The sequence below is a fragment of the Elgaria multicarinata genome, chromosome 8 (assembly GCF_023053635.1).
Source record: "Elgaria multicarinata webbii isolate HBS135686 ecotype San Diego chromosome 8, rElgMul1.1.pri, whole genome shotgun sequence".
In the NCBI taxonomy this organism is placed as follows: Eukaryota; Metazoa; Chordata; class Lepidosauria; order Squamata; family Anguidae; genus Elgaria; species Elgaria multicarinata.
In genome coordinates, this window is record NC_086178.1 from 52,685,635 (window position 1) to 52,710,618 (window position 24,984).

Here is a 24,984-nt window from a genome sequence, read left to right on the forward strand (position 1 = left end):
CAAGTTGGTCCATACACATGTAGAATTAACATGCTAACTCTACATGGGAATTGGTTGATTTTTGTGGTATTGAATGGACCACTTACATGGGCCAGCACTTTACCTGTGGTCAACCTCATGTTTGTTTCAGCTTCTTGCTACCATGTTAGCTCATTCGTAGAATGGGCAAGACCAGGCAGCTTTGCATGAATTTGGAACTAAACAGGGTTCCTAAAGGCAATTTAGGGTGCAGTCCTATATATGTTTAGAGAGAGAAGTCCTAAGGCACTCTTATCCTTGAATATATCCTGCATGGGGTCTTTGAATCTTGCTTCCCTCCTACCAAAATCTTTAATGGCACTTCTGACCTTAGCTAGTACTGTGCAGCTCATTTGTGAATGTAAAATGTTGGAAGAGGAGCAGAGGTGAGTTATGCCAAAAGTATATGGACAGTTGGGTATATTAGGACCAACCAAAATACCATAAAACTGCAAGCTTTCGAGCCCAAATGCGTGGAGTGTGCAAGCTTGCACACTTTTGTGGTATCATGGTTGATCCTAATAAAGGTAGTGGCCAACTGTGTATTTTGGTGTGCGTTTTCCCCCTCATGGGCCAAGATGTCTCTCTTTGTTTTTACAAGCCTATGCGTATGACCACTTTCTCTGCCATTTTCAGAAATAAAGCGTATATTTTCACAAATAAGTGAGGGGCCAAAGAAGACCCAGGACAGTTTCTGAGTTAGAGGGGAATGCTGCGTATGTAAGTAGAATAGTTCCAGTGTCGTGGGTGTGCATGCGTGTAGGTGCTATTGAATGAATAATACAAGTCAGGCGGCTTACAGCCGCGGAGAAATAAAATATAAACGTTGCGTCGGGGGTGACAGGTGCAGGAAAAGTGGAACTAATGGAGACCGCTCCCAGACGTGTAGCTTCCCTGGGCGGCGGCGGCGGCGGCGGCAGCGGCGTCTCCAGAGGCAGAGGGCGCGCCAATTCCCCGGCGCCTCCTTAACTCTCAGCCCGGCCTCCCGCCCCCAGCTCCCCGCCCCCTGGCTCCGGCTCGCCTTCCCCGCCAATTCGCCAAAGTCCTAGAATAAAGTTCGGGGCGGGCGGACTTTACTTGAGCATAGCAGGGAAGCGGCCCCCGCGGCTCCTATAGTTGCAGGGTAGCCTGGTCCTCCCCCTACGCCGACCATGGCGTCGGCCGAGCTGGCTCAGAAGCTGCAGCGTCGCTTGCTGCGGGACGGGAGTACCTCGGAGCCTCCTCCCGAGGAAAGGGAAGACGCTCTCGCCCCCGGAGGTGCTGAGCCTGCGGGATCCGAGTCGAGCTTCGAAGACCCGGACGAGGACCGCAGCGTGCTGAGCGCCGACGCCGACCCGGAGCTGAGCGCCAAACTGAACCGCAGGCAGGACATCAATGCGGGCGCGGCGCGGCCCCGCCTCGCCCAGATCTTCAATCCCTACACGGAGTTTAAAGAGTTCACTCGCCGGCAGATCAAGGATATGGAGCGCCTGTTCCGATTGTAAGCACCGCCCTCTAGTCCGGCCCTGCTTCTACCTTTTCCCGTAAAGCCCCTCTCCTCCCTCCATTCACTTGGAAGTGACCCAATGATTTTCGATGGGGTTTGTTTTCGGATCCTTTGCAGACTTGAGCACGCGTGGCTCGGAACAGAAAAGGGATTCACGTGTGTTTAAAGTACCACCCTTGCAGCGCTGTTCCTGACCACTTTTACTCAGGTGTAAATGAATCGCATCGTGTAAAATGTAGTTAACAGTTCCCTACCGAGGGAGTTCAGGATTGCAGCCATACTGCATGATCCTGTGCCTATTTTCTTGGAAATAAGCCCCACTAAATTCAAAGGTAGGCAGCCGAAAATCTGGAACTTCTACTGTAGAGTGAGTGTAGGGTCAGGTTTCTTAAACTTGAGTTCTTGAATTAGCTGAGAATAGCTGGTGGATCGAGAGATATTTTTCTCCCTCTCTCATAATACTAGCACCCAGGGTCATCCGATGAAGGTGGTTTGTGGGAGATTTAGGACAAGTAAAAGGAAGTACTTCTTCACCCAAGGCATAGTTAAACTATGGAATTCACTTCCACAAGATGTAGTGATGGCCTCCAATTTGGATCAATTTGGATGATTTTAAAGGGGGTTGGCCAAATTCCTGGAGGATAAGGCTATCAATGGCTACTCGTCCTGATGGCTTTGTATGCTACCTCCAGTAGCAGAGGTAGTATGCCATTGTACATCAGTTGCTGGGGAACTTGAACAGGAGGGTGGTGTTGCACTCTTGTCCTACTTGTGGTGCTCCCATGGACAGCTGGTTGGCCACTGTGTGTACAGAATGCTGGACTAGATGGACCCTTGGTCTGATTCAGCATGGCTGTTCTTATGTTCTTAGGACCTAAGCCTCCCAGAACTACTTCCGTACCCATCATTGAAAGGGTACATCTGAGGGAAGGGATTGGTAGTAGTCAAAAGAAATGTAACAGACCAACTTCTTTGCTTTACTAATCTTAGGAGTGGTGAAAGGGGATCTTTCACCACTCTTTTTTTCCTTTTACTCTTCTTTTGAAAAAGTTATGGTCTTCAACTTGCAAAACATGGAGTGCCAAGCAAACCTCACTTCTATAATTTTGTGGTTTGGTTTTCCTCTGTGGTCTAGGTTTGGAGCAGTGTAGACTTAGTAATAATGCTCAAAAAGTCGCACTGCAATAAAAAGCTTGACCTTCTCCATCTCTGCAAAGTTAACGGCAGTTATATTTAGCATGTTCCTTTTAAGTCATGAAAGATGATTATTTGTCACTTGTTCCAACGTAAAACAACGATTGAAAAGAATCTTTTGGGCTGCCTACATTTAGGGCTAGACTTGTGTGGCCTTATTGACAGTACAATCCTATGCATGCTTACTCAGAAGTAAGGCCCACAGTGTTCCATCTGTGTTTAGGATTGCAGCTTAAATTAATATTGCAATAATATTCCCTATTGGACTCAGTGGGACTTGACCATATTTGGGAGTCTTGTATGGTTTGAAGGTTGTAGGCTAACTTTTAGTATTGACTTCTAGAATAATCATTTTATTTCTAATAGTTTCATGTGGCACTGCAGGTGAATTACTTAGTTGGCTGTAAAAATGCAAATGGCATCCATCTCCCTATTTCAAAACATGTTGATGTGAAGTAGGGCTAGGTTGGTTAAAAACAATTTGACAGTTTACTGGTTTTTGAAAATGTTCTGAAGAAAAGGTTTTTATGCAGGCCCAAGGGGAATTACACATACAAAGTGTCTCTCTTTTTTAATCTTTTCAAGTGTTGTGTTGATAACCACTTCCATCTGCCTGATGTTGGTCCCAGAACCTTTCCTCCTGGAAGAGAAGGTGATACCAAACAGCTATTTATAATGGATGTTGAAAACACAGTTTCTTCATAACAGCCTTCCTTAAACTGATGCCCTCTGTATGTATTGGACTAAAACTCCACCTGGTTGGGGGAGTCTGGGAATTGTAGTCCAATACACCTGGTAGGGACCAGGTGGGAGACAACGCCTTTATAATATGAGGTGTGACAGCTGCAATAACTCCACCAAATTTATTTCTTCAGCCAATGGCCCTTTGATCATGATTTTTCCCTGACTTGCTGCTTTTAGGAAGTGCTGCTAGTGGAGTTTGGGGCGAAGTACAGAGCTGATCATAGCTTTGAGATAGGCATCTGGACGCACAAAGCACATTCCAAGCCTAGGGAAAAGAGATTGTGCAACCTGTGAAACACAGCAAGCCTGAATCACTTCCTATTCCTATGTAGAGACAAGGAACTGAAACTGATCATTCTCCTCCCCACACAAACCATGAGGCAGTTGCGCAAAACTTCACATTTGAAAAGCTGCCAGATCTTGAAGGGGAGAAGAGAGAAAGAGAGAGTAGAGGTTACAACAAGTGGGTTGTGGTGAGCAACAGCTCAAGGATCATGACGATTCTCGACTGTCCTCTGGTTCACACCCTTTCAGGAAAGTCACCTGAAGGAGCTAACTTGTAATATGTTATTACTTTACCCAGATTTGTAAATGAGCTGCTTGCTTAATTGCTTGTACTGAGCAAGCATTGCCTTTGGCTAACCAGATAGAGAAGTCTTTGTAAAATGGAAGAAAGGTGGTCTGTTGTGTTTCTTTCTTTCTTTCTTTCTTTCCATCTCTTAATGTGCCGCAAATTATTTGCATTGATACCTGTGGGCTACTAGAAAGAATGTTGGCTGTTAGTGGTAACTCTTTTGAGCTTATTGACAAATCTGATTTTGTCCAACATGCCATCAAAGTATCGAGGAAGTTAATAAAGCACGAGATGTGCAGAAACATTAGGCAATGTTATCCAAACAATTATTTGTCCCTGAGACCCATTTTTCAGCTTCTGCTACTTCTACAGGTAGCTCTGCCCAATCTGTGGTAATTTTGTCCATATTCCAGCTAGGAAGTGTTCAAAACATGTTTGCATGCCAAAGAGATGCATGTAAGAATGGATGGCCAAGACAACACCTCAAATGGTGCTTATAAAAATATTCTGGAGGTCTTCTTTACATGTTCTCAGCAGCTGTGAACAGTTTTTCTTTGAGCTTTTTGTCTTTGAGGTTGTTGTTTTTAATAGTAATAATAACATAAGAACCCTGCTGACTCAGACTAGAGGCCTCTCTAGCCCAGCATCCTGTTCCCATAGAGGCCAACTATGGAAAACCCACAAGAAGGGCAAGAATGCAATAGCACCCTCCAGTCCATGTTCCCAGCTGCTGGTGTTGGGAGGTATGGTTGTTTATTCGTTCAGTCGTTTCCGACTCTTTGTGACTTCATGGACCAGCCCACGCCAGAGCTTACTGTCGGCCATCGCCACCCCTAGCTCCCCCATGGTCAAGTCTGTCACCTCCAGAATATCATCCATCCATCTTGCCCTTGGTCAGCTCCTCTTCCTTTTGCCTTCCACTTTCCCTAGCATCAGCATCTTCTCCAGAGTGTCCCGTGGCCATTATGTGGCCAAAGTACTTCAGTTTTGCCTTTAGTATCATTCCCTCAAGTGAGCAGTCTGGCTTTATTTCCTGGAGTATGGACTGGTTTGATCTTCTTGCAGTCCAAGGCACTCTCAGAATTTTCCTCCAACACCACAGTTCAAAAGCATCTATCATCCTTCGCTCAGTTTTCCTTATGGTCCAGCTCTCGCAGCCATAGGTTACTACGGGGAATACCATTGCTTTAACTATGCGGACCTTTGTTGTCAGTGTGGTGTCTCTGCTCTTAACTATTTTATCAAGATTTGTCATTGCTCTCCTCCCAAGAAGTAAACGCCTTCTGATTTCCTGGCTGCTGTCAGCGTCTGCAGTACTGCATCTAATAACATTAGTAGCATATCCATCATAACTAGTAGCCACTGATTGCTTTGTCCCCCATGAATTTGTCTAATCACCTTTTAAAGCCATCTTAGTTGATGGCTGTTACCACATATTGGGTAACAAATTCCATAATTTAACTACATGCTATATGAAGTACTTCCTTTTGTCTGTCCTGAGTCTGCCACCTTCAGTGCCTCTTTCTCTTCATTGGATGACCCCGAGTTCTAGTATGATCAGAGAGTCTTTTCCTCAACTTTCTCCACCCTGTGTGTTATTTTATAACCCCCTTCATGTTCCTTTTCTCACTGTTTTTTCTAAGTTCTTGATACTGCTAACCCCTCAATCTGAGCCTTGCAGCACAGAGCAGACTCTTTTCCAGCAGTGAAGATTCTAATAGTATCACACCACTTGTGCCCCTGTATTAAATGCCATCAATATGTTTCTTCCTGAGGTTATATTCCGGTATTACCTGTATTCTCAGTACTAGAACCTGGTGTCATCCCATGAAGCTGAATGGTGGGAAGTTCAGGACAGATTAAAAAAAGTACTTCTTCACACAGCACATAGTTAAACTACGGAATGGACTACCATAAGACTTAAACCGGGGGCAATTCGTTAAACCATGAATTGTGGTGGCGCACACTGTGGGTGAACCATTTCTAGTTTCCACCAGGAACTGTTCATGGGTTAAACATCCCCAACCTAAACCAAGGACAAACCATGGGCTAAATTAGGGCTGTTTAACCCACAAACAACCCTAAGTGCCTAGGTCCAGACATCATGGAAACAACCTTCAAATGCTGCATCTGTAGGTTGCTGCTGGAAACCAGAAGCAGCTGTGGAGCAGTGCACATCCCTGCAGGTGTGCATTCCCAGAATTCGTGGGTTAATTAACCAGTGAATTGCCACTGAATGCTCCTGTTAGGTCTGAACAGGGTCTTACGGACGGCCACCAATTTGGATGGCTTCAAAAGGGAATTAGACAAATTCATGGAGGCTGTCAGTGGCTACTAGTGATGTCTGAATATTACCTCCAATATCAGAAGTGGTGTGCCTATGTACACCAGTTGCTGGGGAACATGAGCAGGATGATGGTATTGCGCTCATGTTCTGCTTGTGGGCTTCCCGTAGGCATCTGGTTGGCCACTATGGGAACAAAATGCGGGACTAAACAGGCCTTCAGTCTAATCAAGCAGGATTCTTCTTACATTCCTCTGGGGAAACTGCTTTTTGTCCATGTGCCAGAGGACAACTGCATTGTTCTTAGTCTCAGGCCCAAGGACAGGATTAAGAGTAATTATTTATTGTTTGAGGCAAAAGGCCACCATTGCAACTCTTTGATGGGCTTACAGGGCTACAGTTCTGAAGGAGAGAGGTCGGGCTTGCCTGCTCTTGTTATTGCCCCCCACTTTAAAATATAGTAGCAGCTGTGCCTCTAAGCTGGATGTAGGGATATGGGAGTTGTAGTCCAGCACATCTGGAGGGCACCAGCTTGGGGAAGGCAGCTCTAAAGCAAAGCAGCAAGTTCCATAGTGGGAGAAATAGAAAGGAGTGGGTTGCTGCTGCTGCTCACACTACTCACTGTTCCAATTCCTTATGCTGTGCTCCATTGCATGTCAGCACGGTATACCTGATTAGGGTTTCTAAGCATTCAAAGGACCTCTGTATCTCTAATAAGCTCTAGAGAAAGGAGATTTCTGCGTTTTCCCTATTGTAACACTGCAGTGATTGGAAAAGTAGGACCTAGCAGTATCCTTTTCCCTCTGGCTCTCTAAAGGCACAGGAGACTCTCGGGGTACAGACCCGGCCACTTTGATTTTGGGCTGCATCTTCCAGCTTCCATGCCTTCCTGATGATAACCCTGACCTCAGTCAACATGCTTTTCTGCCTAAACATGGGCTCTTATACACTCATTGCAGCCTCTGGTCCAGCTTTCATGGAAAGTCGGGAGAGTTCCAAACCTTAATGTTGACACACTGTACTGCAAATGGAAAATGCTCTGTTGCAAGCACACCTTTAGAGAACTTTTTTTAGAACCTACCTAGGGCCAAATTAGATGGGATGGGAGCAGCCACATTTGTTTATTCATGCATCTGCTCTCTTTACATAAAAAGTTGCAGACGGGGTGTAATTTTTACATTCAAAGGGTGTGTAATGGAAGCTGAACTTCCCCCTGCCTCCATCTGACTTCCCCTTCACTCCTTTGCCTTAGCCTGGCTCAGATAGCAGAACTTAGCAGGGCTTGGAGATGTGCTTGAAGCAACTGATTGTGGGAGGGGAAAGTTTTTTGTGTACCCCTTTTCATCTAAACATTAGACACCCCTTTCCTACTTTATATGTAAACCAGCCAGACACATGGCTGCCTGAATTGTGTCAATCAGAAAGCTAAGGTGCATTTTTTTTCCCTTGGGTTTTGGAGACTTCTACTACTGGTGAGGTTAGCATATGTGCAAGAGGCTTCTTTGAGGCACACTAGGGAGCTCTCCATCGCAGACAGCCGCTGATGCAACTTTCTTTGTTCAGCCCTAATTAAGCATAAATGACCTTTGTTCACAGTCACCTTTACCTTGGAAGAAAGCAGTTTTCAAATTGAAGAAGGCACAGTTGCTAATTAAACTGCATCATCTTGTGGGTGGGTGGGGGACGACCTACAGATAATTCCAGGAGGAGAAGAATGGTAATGAGTCTCTTCCAGTTCAAATAACACATAGCAAAACAAAGCAATTACTATTCAGCCTGAGGATTCTGCAAAAGGGCTTTAGTCAATTTTGCTGGAAAACTTGACATACAGCTGGAGTTTTTGTTTTAAAATGTATCCAGCTTCGAAGTCCAGCAACCGCTTCCATTTGTTGTTGTTGTTTTTAAAAAATAACATCCATGTTAACTTGCTGCCACTCCAGATTATATTTAAAAAACAGCCTTAGAGAGCCACAGTAGTGGTCCGTCAAACCCAGTCTCATCTCTGTAAGTTTAACACTGTGATTGGCTCCATATACTTTAGAAGAAGCCATTGACAGCAGAGACCCCTAATGGAATAATCTAGTCCCAAAGGCTGATCTGGGAATGCTGATTTTTCAGGATCATCTTCAATGACCAGTGAGTAAATGATGTATCCTTTCCCCTGATCATCTTGGTTAATAGCCATCAATATTCTCATTCATTCATTTTGACCTTTTTTGAACCCAGCTCTACTGTTGGCTGTTTGCCACATACTGGTAAGTTCCAAAGGCCAATTGTGCACTGTGAACAATATTTCCTTTGCTGACTGCATGTTAATATCATCAAGCGCTCTCTAGTTCTAATAGTACTGGTAACCTAGAAGAGCAATTTCATATCATGCAATCTCCTTTCTCACTAGTGGACCATGCTGGTTCTCAGTAATTAAATGTGCTATGAATGGGATATTGTTCACCAACTGCCACTTAGAGAATGAGATCCACATTTGAATGGTTTGGAGAATTTTGACGTGTACAGATTGTTATGTGGGAGAATAAAGAACTGATTGGAGATTGATGCAGGGATAAGATTACGGTGGGGCATCCTTGTGAGCGAGCTGGTTCCACTACTTCCTTGCTTATGGATGGCAATGAGGTCCATGCATTCATGGAGTCTGGACTGCTATAGCTGATCATTGGCAGTCCTTTGTACATTGGCTCTAGGTCGCAGCCAGTGGGTGTTGAGATATGCATAATAATGGTTTCTCCATTAGTCACAGAATGCCGGGCATTAGCAAAACATTGAGAATCTGGGGCTTGTTTCAGGGGAAACATTCCAATTGTTATACATTCCCCTCCACTTCCTCCCTGCCAAATTGCTTTCATAATATTTATTATTAAATAATCTAAAGCATATTTACAGTGAATAGTTCCTGTAACTAAACTTTCATTTTCTATTCAGAGAACTTGCCTACTAGTCCTGATGGCTGTGTGTTAGCTCCAGTATCAGAGGCAGTAAGCCTATATACACCAGTTGCTGGGGAACATGGGTGGGAGGGTGCTGTTGCACCCATGTCCTGCTTGTGGGTTCCTAGCTCACAGCTGGTTGGCCACTGTGTGAACAGTGCTGGACTAGATGGACCCTTGGTCTGATCCAGCAGGGCTCTTCTTATGTTCTTTTTTTCAGTGGACAACTCTAAAGCTTTTGTCTATATCCTCAAGATATGCAAAAATGTCTTGGTTGTGTTTAATAAGTTGAATGAGTAGTCATATTGCTTATTTAACAAGTTAAACATTATTAGAGTTTGATACTGAATCTAAGACTTCAGTATCTACATTTTGAAATGTAGAGATTTTCTAATAAATGGAAAAACCTTTGTATCTGTGTTCCAATATCAGGAACTTTTAGGGCATCTTCAGGTTTTTCCCCTTATAATTATAGAGGGTTAAAATGTTAACCATTTGTGGGGGGGTGTTTTTCAAGAGCAGAATTGGTAGCTATTGGCACATTAAATAAATGTTGATGGCATCTTTTAATGATGCATATTTAATTAGAGCATTAAACAAATCATACTAGGGATGTAAACTATCTCTTTCAGATGCCTGTGATTTTCTGTGGGTGGAATCCATTTAACATCTCCAACAGTAGAACAGTGTGTGTGTGTGTGTGTGTGTGTGTGTGTGTGTGTGTGTGAGAGAGAGAGAGAGAGAGAGAGAGAGAGAGAGATTTGTGCTCCCCCCCTACACCCCCTAATGCTTCCTCAAAATATGCTCCAGTGGGTTGAGGGATGTCTCAGTGGGGATGAGGGGAGGAGAAAGTCTCGTTGAACAAGAAGTCTGCTGGTGCAACATTGGATGCTTCCCCAAATAACCACTTCTTTGCTGGTCTGCTTCTTATGCATGACAAGAGTGGAAAAGAGTTGAATGACAGATTCATACTCGCTTTAAGAAATGCAAGGGTATAACTTGCAATGATAGACATTAATGATATTGAGCCAAACTGCACGTGACAGTGGTAAACCCATGCCTTTGAATCTGAGAGTGCCTGAATATATAAAAGCAGGGTATGGAAGAACATAAGAAAAGACCTGCTGGATCAGACCAAAGGCTTGTCTAATCCTGCATTCTGCTCCAATGGTGACCAATGAGGTGCCTATGGGGAGTCAACAATCAGGGCATGAGTGCAACAGCATGCTTCCACTCATGATCCCCAGCAATTGTCCCTTTTAATGCTGTCCAAGTTGGTGGTCGTTGCTACATCTTGTGGTAGTGAATTCCACAGTTTAAATATGTACTGTGTAAAAGAATACTCCCTCCCCTCTGTCCTGAATCTCCCATCTTTCAGCTCCTTTGGCTGACCCTGCACATACAGCTGGACATGCAGAGCCCCCTCTCTGCAAACATTTACAATGTACACATGGACATCGGGGGAGGAGCTACATAACCTATGTAACTTCAGGGCAGAGCTACTTGCTGTGCTTCGCTCCTTGCTCACATGTTTACATAAGTGAAGTCTAATGCTTGAATAGGGCATTGATGATGGAGTGGGCAGAGAGTTGTCAAGAGCTTTGAAACATCTCCATGTCAACATTAATGGCTTAAAATGTGTTCAATATTAAGTTTGTGTCCATTTCATAGCTAAGATGTTTGCTTATTCACTGTGCAATAGACATGCATTTAACGCTTTTTTAAAATTATTTATTTTTTACATTTCTATACCGCCCAATAGCCGAAGCTCTCTGGGCGGTTACAAACACTAACTTTGCAACATTTGCATCCTACTTAAGATGCTCATCCCTGTCTTAAATAAACAATATTAGAAGTGTCCCTAAGGGTGGATTCACACTCCTCCCCCCATTCCTTGACTTTGAAGCAAATTTAACATTTGATTACTGCGTTATTGGTGACAACTTGCACATTGGAAACAGCCATAATGGATCAAACACCTAACATCATCTGTAATACACTTTTCCATAGAGGCATTTTCACATACCCAGCTGTGAATCCTCACGGATTACATAGCAGGCGATGATGATGTTGCAGAAATTTTGAGTTGACTTTAGAGTGACAATTTATAGGATAAAAATGTATTGGATTTTTATCCTTTTTTATTGATTTATGCCGTATCACACACCCCATGGAATTACTAAGAAATCATCGCTTGTGTGATTAGTATTGCCAGCATCTTATATGCCAAATACTGTAGACGATGTGTGTCTCTTATTAAGAAATGGAAAACCACATGACTATGCTGTACTTGCTAAATTGATATACTTTATATGGACAAAGGAAAGATAAAACACCAGAGAGGATTGCCAACTTTATATTAATTATTGGAAGAACATAATCATGTAGCTGTTATCTGTCTACACTATACTTGTTCTTAATATGTTTATTGTTTTTGATAAATTTAGTTGAAAATATAGGAAGTGATGAGATACCTAGTGATGAATATGCATATGTGAATCAATGCTGAATCTAATACCAACAGCATGTAATACATAACATAGAATGGTTTCACATTTGTTTGTCTCCAGGTGCTGGAATGGGGAAGCTATATGTTACGTTTTGCATATATTTTTCTGGCACAAGTATTAACATACAAAATAACCCTCAATGTCCGAGTTAGGGAATCTAAAAACACATAATTCCAGAGAAGTCGAAATATCTTGGCTTGTTTTGTGTGGGCATGACTAATCTATAATTGCTAGTGGAAATCATGATAACAGATTCAGCATGAATGATCTGATTAGTTTCAGGCCTCTTGCCAAAGAAAATGAGTCTCTTCTGATGGTTTTCCAGCTTGTAATGTCCCTCTTTAATCGGCAATGAAAATAAAGGAGCAAGAAAAAGTTGCTGCTCCCATCATAGCAACATAGGAATATCCTGGCCAAGGCCAGGTGAAATGAAGCCTGCCTTTTGGGATCTGGTGTGATCTGTAAATATTGCAGGGAAATCTGAATGACCTCTGTAGCATTTACAACAGTCAGTAAGCAGACCTGCCTTCTGGCAGCAGTACCTGTTTCCTACACTCTGGCTTGTAGCCAACAAATACAGCCTATGGGGTGGGGTGGGGAGGTGTTATATGTGAGCTTTGAAATAGCTTTTCCCCTGCAGTTGCATTAGTGCATAGTTTTGAAGCGACACTTTGTCTTTTGATTTTTTCTTTGGCTGTAATCCAGCCTCTTGTGCAGGAACTTGTCTTTTTCCTCTGCCTTTCGGATGGCTGCCTTTGTGCCCTTTCAGTTGAGTAGCCTGTGTAGTGTAACGTCCTTCATTGCTGCGTTAATCTGGCAAGAAACACAGGGAAGGGGAGGGGAAGGGAAGTGCCTCTTCTAAAAAGACTTGTGGAAGATTTTAGATATCAATTTTAATTATGCCAACCTCTGAAAATAGTCTGTGTTCACTGTTTGTGTGAATTGCACATTCCATTAGTGTGTGTGTGTGTGTGTGTGAGAGAGAGAGAGAGAGAGAGGAGGGGATGGAAGCATTTTGTATAAACCTTACCCCCTTGTGCCCTCCAGATGTGTTGGGCTAGGATTCCCTGCATGCTGGCTGAGGGATGCTGGGAGTTGTTATTCCACACATCTGTGGGCACTAGGTTGGGAAAGACTGGTACAAACCATCTAAATAGAATGGAAGTAGTCTTTCCTGTTATGATTGCCTCTTACCCTTTCTGTTTGGATGGAACACCCCTCTTTAATTATATAGGGATCCACAAGATCACAGTCTAAAGCTTTTCAGGGGTAGTGCATGCCAGGAAGGGAGCAGTGGTATGACGCTGCAATCAGTCATCTCTAGCTGGCCCGACAGAGGGAAGGAAGTTGTAGCTGAGCCTTTAAGCACTTCCAGATGTTTTGCAAATGCTGAAAAATAGCCCCAAAAAACCCTGCATGAAGAGTTTATCAGCAGTTTTCTAAGATATCAAAAAACTAAGAAGTCAAAAATCAAATAGGGATATAAAATATCAAAGGAATAAATAAATGAATGAATAAATGCAACAAACATTTTATGGATACATGTCATTTTTATAGCCTCAAAAATTAAAAGCAAGCAACTTAATGCAGGGGTGGGCAGAAAATAGATTTCCAGATGTTTTGGGCTTCAACTCCCAGCATTCTTGACCATTGGCCATGCTGGCAGAAGTTTCTGAGAGTCAAAGTCTCAAATATCTGCTGATCTATCTTCTCCCCACCCCTGACATAATGCTTGTGAAAATGCTCATAAATAACAGACACCGTGAGCATTTCCCCATCAGCCCTCACCTGCATGATCAATGATCCAGGATGATGGGATTTGCAGTTCAACAACATCTGGAGGGCCACAGGTTCCCCATCCCTGCTAGAAGGGTTATTTGTGGCTTATCAAAAATATTGCAATAATACTTTATCAAAGTGCTGCACAGAGAATAAGTCCATGTGCTTCTCAGCTTACAGAATAGGCATGCTAAAGGCAAATGTTACAAAGAGAAGTGATGAGTCAATCATCATTCATCATGTCATTGTCAGAGTGGAGTCCAGAACCATGTGCTTCAGACAGCTGCTAGTGTAAAAAAACAACTCTTTGCCTTGACTGTACACTTTGGGCTGTTTGTCATTGAGCTTTAACTAAATCCTTAACTAAAATCAGAATGTGGCTGATTTGATACTGTCTCAAGGGGGGGGAGCTATTTAAAGAGCTTCCTTGAGAATTTTCACTGCTTCAAACTGATACTCCAATATTGGGCATTCTCTTCCAAGTATAAGTGAGAAATGTTTAAAACCAACTTTAAAATAGAGAACTGGAGTTAGAAAGAGAGTGAATCCCATTACCTAGAATCCTATAACAATGGGAATGATGGAACCTGCAACTGAATGCAAATTCGCTGTTATGCTTGAATGGGGAGCATGTTAGGTCACAATCCTATGGACTGTGACCTTGCCATTTGGAAACCCCTGAACCCAGGGGGCTTCCGAGATTCCTACGTCCTGTCGTGGTGAAGCTGGGAGGAGCAGCAGAGGCAACCTTCGCCTCTCTGCCCTCCAATCTCCAAAGACAGATTTTTCAGTGCATCCAGCAAGGGTGCTTCAGGGTGAAAGGGAAGGAGGCTGGAGGAAGCTTAGGATAGCTTGTATCCTGGCCTCTCCAGGCTCCTCTCCTCCCTGCCTACCAGAAGGCTACCTTTCCTCCTCCTCTGAGGTCACAGTTGGTGCGGTTCTGCGAGCGGGAGGGATCTGGTGTTGGATCTCCAGTCCCCCCTCCAAAGTTGGAGTGCTGTCTCCAACCTCAGAGAGGTTTCCTGTGCCATCCTGTGGTGCCTGGGATGCTCCCTTAGGGACCATAGGATTCTTTCTTTCCATACCAAGTGTGGAGGCAGCAAAGTTGCTTTCTCAGCGGCCAGAACAGAAGTGGATTGGGCTGGAGCAACAGAGGCAGAGACCTCTGCTTTGCCAGTCCAATACCCGATGCCTTATACCCTGCTTCCGTTGACAAGGCAGCATGGTTTGTATTCCATGAAATATGAGCAGTTGGCGTTTGATGGGAAATTACAAGAGAGCACATGTTAACCAAGCCTTAATTGTTGGTTAAAATTAGTTACTGTTACTTAGATCCACAGCATTCCCCTTGTTACTTATATCAACAGCAGTAACCAATAGGAATTTCTAAAACAGATGTCTATTTCTAGAACAAATGTCTGCTGATACTTAGGAGCCATACGCCGGCTGGGGAATTCCTTAGGAGGGTGGGTAGGGAGAATGGGGCTTGGATGCCTAGTGTAAGATAAGGGCTCTGTTCTTGACAAACAGGTTGTAGTTTCTTTCTACATATTAAGGCCACTTTTTTTCCCCCGGGAGTGCAAGGCAGTGTACATTCTCTCCCATCATCTTGATAGTCCGGTAAGGAAGGCTCTGCTGAAACTGCCCAAGGACACGTAGTGACTGTCATAGCCGAGTGGGGACATGCTCAGACTTTCACCGTCTGTTGCTCTGTTCACTGTACCACATGGGCTCATTTTGACTTGCATCAGATGAAAATGCCACAAAGTTACTGTTATTGTTAGCTGCCCTGAGTGTCATTTCCTTGGTGGAAAGTAAATCAAATGAGTAAACAAGCAAATGAATAAAGCTGCTAAAAAATAATGCAAGTGTGCTGCAGCTGCTCTTACATGTGCAGTGGACTGAACCATGCAGCAAACTGCTGTACACTAATAGTGTGCTGTGTAGAGTTGTTACCACTTTAGGTCAGGGGTGGGGAACCTCAGGCTCGGGGATGGCCTTCCTGACATCCCAATCCAGCCCTCCAGAGTTCCCCAGATGGCCAGATCCCTTTTCCTTGCCCCACACCCTTGCCCCAACCACTGGTCGTTTGTATTTTGGCCTCACTCCTTTATCCTTAGGCCACACCCTCCACTGGAATCCCCCCCCCCGCCCAAGAGCTTCTCCAAAATGGAATTTGGCCCTTGGACTGAAAGAGGTTCCCCACCCTTGACCTAGGTAGATGTTCAAGTGATCTCCACTTGGCAACTGGTTTTGTGCAGATTGAATTACTCTGTCTGTTGTGGATGTTACTGTCCTCTCTGATCTAATTGGTTGGCTGCCTCAAAGTGAGAAGGTACCTAAAACTATTCTGTTCTATTCCTCCTGGGCAGGGCTGGGCAAAGCTGGTAATAGGCCTGGGCCAGATGGGAAATGTAGGCCCCATTTCAAACTGCTCATTAAGTATTTTTTAAAATCAGTTCTAAATACATGTGAACTAGAACGATTTATAAAAAAGGTAATGGCAAGCACTTCTATTCAAGATGTATATAAGACATCACTTCTTCACATTCAGAAATGCTTTATGTCCTTTTGTCTCATCTCTGCTGGAGATGGGGGTGAAGACACCTTGGCTTTTTGGCTGTCTCAAAATGGAGTCAGTACTGCTCGCTCACAGGAGAGCTACTTTGTAACAAATCTTTACCAAAGAGTCCCCCTTTTGCCTTTTCCAGGGGGACTCGGAGTAGGCTCCCTCAAAATCATAGGCCCATGCCAACTGGCCCCACTCTGCCCAGCCCTGCTCCTAGGAACTTTAAAATAAACTCTCCAGCATGTTGCATCACACCTTGGAACCAACCTCTTGTTTGGGCAACTGGCCAGTATGGAGCCATCCAGAGGTAGCAAACTGAACCTTCCTTCAGGGCTTGTATGTATCTGATGATACCTAAAGCACAACCCCATTAGCTTAGTTTCATTTAGAAACTGGGCAGTGGAGCAAGAGGTAGAAATGCCTCTTTTGATATTGTGATCTGCCGCTTTAGTGCTAAGGATGGAACGCTGGTCAGTGACACTCATATACTTTGTAGTTAATTAACCCATATTTGACTGAAGTCAGATATTCTAAAATCAAGAATATTCTTGTGTATGTGGCAGCCGCTGTTAGTCGCTATAATTTTAGAACTATCTTCTCCCACCCCCACCACACACACAGATGTTTACACATGTGGGACCCTGCCCCCTGCCTTCTATGCATTCAGCAGTATAGGAAGTTGTAGAACACCTGCTTTGCATGAAGAAAGTCCGAGGTTCAATTCCCAGCCTCTCCAGCTAGGACTGGAGAAACCCTTGCCTGAAACTTTGGGGAATGCCTCCTAGTCAAGGTTGACAATACTGGCCTAGATGGACCAGTAGTTTGACTCAGTATAAGCAGGCTTCCTATGTTCTAGTAATATGAAAGGGGCTGTATGTGCAAAGGACCCTCCACATAATTGCAAGCCTGCACCCTGCTTCACTTGTTCAATGAACACGTAAAGTTCTGCACACTCCTAGTGTCTTCTAGACCATGTAATGCCCCTTTTCTCCTGAGTCTGTAGAAGTCTGGAGACACTCTCTCATTTAGGAAGAGGCTGACCTGCTTTAATTATAATCAGAAACACATATCAGAGCACAACTCATTTTTTATAGTTGCAAAGTGTGCATTATTTAACATCATTTTAAACAAATTGTGTAAATGTTTAGGTTGTCACTGAAATTCCAAGATAAAACTTAAGAGCAACAAGCCAAGTCTCCTTAATGTTATTAATGGGCATTTGTATATTTGCTTAATGGTGCCGATTTACAATAATTGATTAGAGTTGATTAGATTTTAATTTTGTTGTGTTAATAATGGTTACCAAACTTGGGTTTTGTAAGTCTCTTTGTTAAAGTCCTGCTAAGTTAATGTTTTAAATTATTTACTTTTTTGTTTTACCAGTCAATTGTGCATTCAATATTAGTCCTACTTAGAATAGACCCACTGAAATGAATGCGACTTAAGCTAGACTAACGTTGGATACAACCGCAAATATATAACTTGCTATTGTGGCTGAAAAGGAAAGAGAATTCATACAGACAACACAGAATTAATAAAACTAGCATTATTTGTTATCCCAGAAAAAATGCATCTGTAGTTTCTTCCTTCACAGACTTTTTATTCTTTTAAAACTCTTGCCTTTCTCACATGTCTGCCTTTATAGAGAGATTTCACACACCAAGTAGCATAAGCAACTTGGAACTGTTTCTAGAGCAAACGAACTGCCTTGTCTTTCAATTAGTCTCATTCAATTTATACCCCTTATCAATAGCACCTTCCTTTGAGTGTTCTCCTCTCCTTTCCCTAAGGGAAGGAAGAAGAACAGCTCATAAAACCAGTCTGTCAACTCCAACTAGTTTCTTTTCACCCACTCCGGAAACTTCATGTACGTATTCAACAAGGAGTACTTGGCTTTAACTACGTTTTCTGTCTGCACTATTGGGAGTGTTGAACTATGTTAACCCCCTTTTCCCCCCTCATAAGATTAACATTTTGATTATTTGTTTGCTGATATCTTAGTATGATCCTATAAATAAATAAATAAATAAATAAATAAATAAATATTGACATCAGCATCTCCTCAACCCCAGGCAAAAGAAAAGAAAAGTCTGGCTCAGTTTTCTCCCACAGGAGATTTAGGCCATGGCTAGACCAGGTCTATATCCTGGGATTGTCCCGGGATCATCCCTGTGCATCCAAATGACACACAGGGGATCCTGGGAGCAGGCAGGAATGACCCCTCCATTGGCCTGGGATAATCCTTAGGTCTAGCTAAGGCCTCAGTCAAATCCATCAAGGGGAGTTGCCATGAGGCAAATAACTCTGGAAGTATTTTCACTTCGAATTCTTGAGATTTCTTAATCATGAACTTTGCATAAGTTGACTAGAATTACTTTTGCGTAATGTGAACAAGAGTGACATGAACAAAGTGGTGACATGCTCTGTGCGTTATGACTTATTTCATTTGCGTACATAGCAGGCTTTATTGGGACTCAAAGAAGCACAGCCCTCTTTGCATGGCTGCAGTCATATATGCAGCTTCCTGTTGAAGAGGGAATGAATGGTGCAAATGTATTTATTATTTCTGCCCCACCCTTCAAACAACCTCCCCACCCTGAAAATTACAATTTATTTATTTGATTTATACCTGGCCTTTCTACCGCAAAATGGCATTCCATTAAAATAATGTAAGCAAACATATACATATTAAAAACATTGTGTATGACACAGTGTAGAATCACCAGATAAAATACATTAAAGGTCTGGGAGAACAAAAATGTTGCCTGGCATTAGTGTAGGCACTAGGTACTCTTCCTGGGGAGAATATTCTGTGATTGGATGCCACCACGGAAAAGGACCTTCTCCCAGTAACTGCCCAATGGACTTTGGATAGTGGGAGGTAAGAGAGGGGCCTCAGGTGAAGGACTGCGGATGCTTCTAGAGTGACGGTGCTTAGCACTAACTGTTAAATGGCATAATACAGCCATTTAATTCCATCTTCTTCCTTAACATTTTTTTCACAGTAAGCAAAAATAAAAAGCGGTAGGAAAACACCTGAGGGTTACAAGTGGAAAATATCATCACCTGGACACATACACCATAAAATTCTGTGAATGTGACAGGGTGATGGTGTGGTAAAACTGTATATCCCTGGCATACAGACAGGCACATGTGGAGACAGGCAAACTTTGAGGCTCATTCCAAGCCCTTCAAAGTCAAGGCCAGCACTTTCAACTGAACCTGGAAATGGACCAGGAGCCAGTGCAACTGATGAAGCGTAAAACGTCGCGTAACTCCTGTGTAACTCTGGAGTGGCTGAGCATGGGGCCTTAAAACAACGCTTGTGGGAAATGCTACAGTCCAGCTCTGTGATGCAACCTTCCTCCTTGCAGGAATTTGTATTAAGCTCTTTCTGGTCTGGAAAACAAGTTTGTCTTTCTCGCTCCACACCCACTGACGAGGGTTTTTTTTTTTTTTTTTTTTTTTTTTTTTTTTTTTTTTGATGGCTCGGTGCTGCCTTTCAAGACTCAGCCGAGAAGAAACATTATCTCCTTCTAATTCCCTTTTGTGCTGCTGAGTCGATTCATCTGCTGCCTGGGTCCCGCTAAACTGAGAACAGTATTGAGTATTCCGTAGCCACTTTGCTTTTTGGAGGCGGCATAACTTTGGGAAGGCGTGCTTTGAAGGCTGGCTCTGGCACAGCACACTGAACACCTATTGTGCTGCAGGGATCGCACATGCTTTGCCATTGCAGCCCACTGCTGGCAAGACCCAGTTTCTCACAATCCCGGCTTTGTATTGCCTGTGAGCCGGAATGACGGATACGTGAGACTCGCTGCCGTGGCTGCGGATCTGGAGTACAGTCAGTTAACCCCTGTGGAGCGACTGTTCCTCTTACAGTGCTGCCTGACAGCTTGTGTAGCACCCTTAAAACCTGTTTTACCAAAGTGGCGCGTTTGAAGACAATAACCTGGTTAGCCATGTGTTTGTGGAAGGAACTTTGACTTGAGCAGTAGCTTAAGTTAGGTAGAGAGAGAATGAGGTTTCCTAGGATTGTAATGATCTACTTCTCGGCTACAGCCTCTCCTTGAACAAGGCCACTGTCTTAATTCAATTCCCCCATCACCACAGGTGCACCATTATATTCAGAAAAGATCTGTAACATTTTACTTCTTTGTGTGTGCTGTAAGCAGCAGGACCACAGGAAGCTGCCTTATGCAGCTTCCTGTCAGCTTTTATGGAATTTTCATAAGTAAATACCTATACTTAGGGTGACCATATGAAAAGGAGGACAGGGCTCCTGTATCTTTAACTGTTGTGATGAAGAGGGAATTTCAGCAGGTGTCATTTGTATGCATGCAGCACCTGGTGAAATTCCCTCTTCATCACAACGGTTAAAGCTGCAGGATCCCTGCCCTCTTTTGTATCTGGTAATTCTAGTATAGCTCCTGCAGCTTTAACTGTTGTGATGAAGAGTGAATTTCACCAGGTGTTACATGCATACAAAGGACACCTGCTGAAATTCCCTTTTCAATACAACTGTTAAAGATACAAGAGCCCGGTCCTGCTTTTCATATGGTCACCCTACTTATACTTGATCCATCTAGCCCAGTATTGTCGACACTGAACCGCAACAGCTCTCCAGGGCCTCAGGTAGGGTTCTTTCCCAGCCCTATCTGGAGAAGCTGGGGATCAAACCTAGGACCTTGTGCTTGCAAAGCATGTGCTCTGTCACATAGGGAGAAAGCTTGCTTATCAATGTCAATCTTCCTTTTCGCCAAAGCGTAACAGACCACTTCTGTCATCTTTACTAGAATTGTGGGCATGTGAGGCTGTTTGGATATTGGCTCTGGATTGGTGGCTACATCTTGGGGTGGGGAGGGGAGGTGGAATCTTGATAGTTAATTGCATCCCATATGACCTACTAGCCTGGCTTCAGAAACGAACGCCCTGGATTTGTTTATGTACTCCTCTTCTACGCAACTGTTCTCAAAACAGTTGTGTTTTTATATTGTATTTTATATTATGCTTTTATACTGGTTGTTTTATATTTTGAATGGTTTCTATGGTTTTAATTTTTGTAAACCACCCAGAGAGCTTCGGCTATTGGGCAGTATAAAATTGCAATAAATAAACAAATAAATAAAATAAAGGTCTCTCTCTCTCTGTATATATATAATACAATATAATGTACTATAATAACTATTAAAATTCCATAAAAGCTGACAACATACAAGTACAAATAAACAATACTAATCAGCAATTTAAAAGGCCTGATGGAATAAAAAAGTTCTTAGTTGTCTCTAAAAGGAGACAAAAGAGCTAGGCAAGTGGACAACTCCAGGATGCTATAGAAATAACTAATTTGGCAAGGGCTTGAAAGATCAATAAGAATACTTGTATTTCATAATGGACGTGCTTCCTAGTCTTATTCCTTTTCTAAAAATAGTACCTTATCTTCACTTATTCTGTCCGCTAGGGCGTTTGTCCCCAGACCCCTGTCCTGTCCACATGCACATCCCTTTCCCTTCCTAAACACTCCCTGATCCCTTTGGTTCTTTGTCATTCCTTCTGTAGAAATCCTCCTTTTCTACAAAATTCGTTTATTTCCTTGTGAATTCATTTTTTTCTAAGCAACAGGAAGTTTGGGGATGGGGTGGGGTGGCAAAGGAGATTTTGAGACCTAACTGGGACAGAGAAGCTTCCACAATGATTCAACCTCCCTTCCCCCCGCCCCCTCAGTGACAATGAACCATGTGTACATGAAGTGCTCCTTTGTTGTCATCATTGGAACTATATCATCCAATTTTATTTCCAGTTCATATCTATCTTTGCTGCCTTGAAGTTTAGCTGGGGGAAGGAGGAGAATATAATAACAGGCACATGGCGCTTCATCATTGTTCTGCATTCAGAAGCCAGGCATTTGTAATTAAAAAGAACATTATATCTTTGGAATAATGTGATATGCTGAAAAGGGGGAAAACGCATTTTAAAACAGAGAAGTCTTATTGTTATTTTTAATTCAAGGGAAAACAACAAGCACTCCATTGCCCTTGTCAGGAATGAGTGTCCACTTCTCTTCTCAGTTGCCTTTTCAGAAATTAGATTCTAGAAATCTTTGTTGTGAAAATGCCTGACTTGTTTTTGTCATCCTCACTCAAATCTCACATTAAAGAGCTGACAACTATGTCTCCCCCAGGAGATGAGGCAGCTATAAGAGTGCAATCTTGAGGACTGAGAGAGAAATACAGGTTTGAGTGGGACCAAAAAAGTTGATTATTTGTGTTTATCAATGGCTATAATTATATTACACAATACTTCATCTCCCGTGTCATGTGGTATGCTTAATATAGTTAACTTGACATCCCAAAGATGCTAAACTAGCCTTCCCCAATCTGGTAACCCCCAGCTGTTTTGGACTACAGCTCCCAGCATTCTTAACCATTGACCATGTTGGCTGGGGCTGATGGAAGTTAAAATCCAAAATATCAGGAGGGCACCAGGTTGGGGAAGGCTGTCCTAAAGCTACCTATTTACCATTTCTCTTTCTTCATAAAAAGTATGTAATGATGGACTTGATTGTTCTGGAAGTAGCTAGCTCTAGGACTGGCCCTGCCTCAATAGCAGAGTGAAGCGACTGTCTTCAGGCAGCACCATGGGGATGGGGATGGATAACGGCAGGAATAGTTCTCTTAATGGTGCAGCAAGATATTTTTTAAATGTTGGCCCTAATGGTTGGGTGTGGGGGATGCCATATAGATTGGCTTCAGGCAACAAAATATCTTGGGCCAACTATGTTATGTATAAAGGAACACTGAATGCTCCTTACACTGAAATCCATTCTACAGATTTATGTCCTTCTAACATCTCTCCTTTTTGCTTCCATTCAGGTATGACTCTGGGAAGGATGGTTACATTGACCTAATGGAATTGAAGCTGATGATGGAGAAACTTGGTGCACCTCAGACTCACCTGGGCCTAAAGAATATGATCAAGGAAGTGGATGAAGACTTTGATAACAAACTCTGTTTCCGTGAGGTAAGTTCCAACAAGAAATAAATATAATGCAGAATTAAATGAGGAATAACAACGTGGAACTTTGCCACCACATCCTCTTTGTCCCTTCTCAAAGTTTGTATGCCTCGAAGTTCCTTATTTTAACATATTCTATTTTCAGTAGTGCTGCTTTACTTCTACAAAAGACTTCAGCTTGGTATAACTAAAACCAGATAAACTCCGAAGGGCAAGATTTAGCAACACAGTTCTATTCATACAGGAGCCTTTTCAGTGTATTGTGCGAGATTTTATAAGGCAGATGTAAGTCTGTATTGGAGACGTTTCACTGTTAATAGCGTTGATGTTATTTTCATACGTTTGCCTCCAAACAAGAACTGGAAACCCAGTTCAAACTGTGATGTACAAATTATGATTTGTGTAAACCATAGGGCAGTATCCAACGCTGCCTTTGCACTAGCAGGACTAGTGCTAGTACAAAGGGGAAGGTAATGATTCCCCAAACAACCAGAAATGACTGGAAATACTAATACCTGGAATGAGGCAGGTTAGCAGAGCTTGCAGAACGAAGCTCAACTGACCTGTTACAGAAACAAGTGTTTCTGCTGGTTTCTTTTGGAAGTGCGTTACACTAGTGGTTGCTCCCACAGGCACAGCAGAACTAGTGAAAACACATGGCAGTATTGGATACCGCCCAGAGTCTGCCTGATACAGATGCCATGGGAATCTATGGTTTGTCCATGCTAGTAAGTCGATGAGTAAATTAGCACTCATGAAGTGAGGAGTGAGCATCCAAGCGCAAAGCATGTTAATGATGGCCAAGTTGTAGTTTGGCCATCATGACATCTGAATAAGGACAGTGAGTACAATTAGTTTTCTGCAAACAGGGATGCGGGGAAAGAGATAGAGAGTCTTCTATCCCCTTGCTGTGAACACTGGGAGTAGGCTATGAGAGGTTGCCAGGTACAACTCAAAGGACATGTCCAGATAGCAGCTTCTCAGTGCCCCGAATTCAGGTGATGTGGCATGGTACTAGGAAAAGAAGGGATAGCCCTGGAGGGGAGAATGGTCTGTGACTGCTTAGCTGACATGTAGCAAGAGAAATAAGCTACTCTGAAGCCCTTTGGAATCATGCATTGAAAATAATCAACAAACTAACAAACTGATAAACTAATAATCAGCAAACTAACATCGGCTGGCTGGGGCATTCTGGGAGGTGCAGTCCAACACATCTGGAGCGCCCCAGGTTGAGGAAAGCTGTGGTAGTGTAAACCTGCTGTCATGTTAATGGGCAAATGTGCATGAGAGACTGTTTGACATATCCCAGCAAGCCAACTAGTCTTGCAATAGGGTATGAAGAGCAAGGGGAAATGGTGCACGTTGAAGAAATAAGAACTAACCCATCTCATTTTGCTGATGTGAGAAGTTTTGTTCTCATTTTATCTAAGCCAGAGATAGCTGCACTGATCGCCAACAAACTTCCACTCTTGTGAGTCACTCTACACTCAGCTGTTTCTGCTGTGGTTTGCAAACGAGATCTTTTGTTTCATCTGCTGCATCAGCTCCTACAGGAGGTGGTGGTCAGGTCCAGGTTCACATGAATAAATTCCTTAATTGTAGAAATAGGAGTAGAAGAAGGGCTGCAGCTTTGGGGAGGTACCCCACTCAGTACCGCTATAATTAACAGTATTATTTCTCATCAGCACATGATTTGGCAGGAGATGTTTTCAGAGCAATGGTTTGGTGTGCCCTTTTCCAACTCTGTTTTTTTTTTTTTTACAGTAACTGTGTTAGCATCTTATTTTATTTATTTATTACATTTTTATACTGCCCATCAGCCAAAGCTCTCTGGGCAGCGCACAAGTAGGATAGGACACCTTTATCCAGC

At 43.1% G+C, this 24,984-nt stretch overlaps 1 protein-coding gene across 1 annotated transcript in view; it reads left to right on the forward strand.

The window, feature by feature from the left end:
* Window positions 1-1,101: 1,101 nt before the first annotated feature.
* Window positions 1,102-24,984, forward strand: part of EFHD1 (EF-hand domain family member D1) — a 35,154-nt gene continuing 11,271 nt past the window's right edge. Inside the window, exons 1-2 of the mRNA XM_063132400.1 lie at window positions 1,102-1,498; window positions 22,973-23,120. Coding sequence (XP_062988470.1) covers window positions 1,170-1,498; window positions 22,973-23,120 — 477 coding nt within the window. The 5' untranslated portion in view covers window positions 1,102-1,169. The remainder of the gene's footprint in view (window positions 1,499-22,972; window positions 23,121-24,984) is intronic.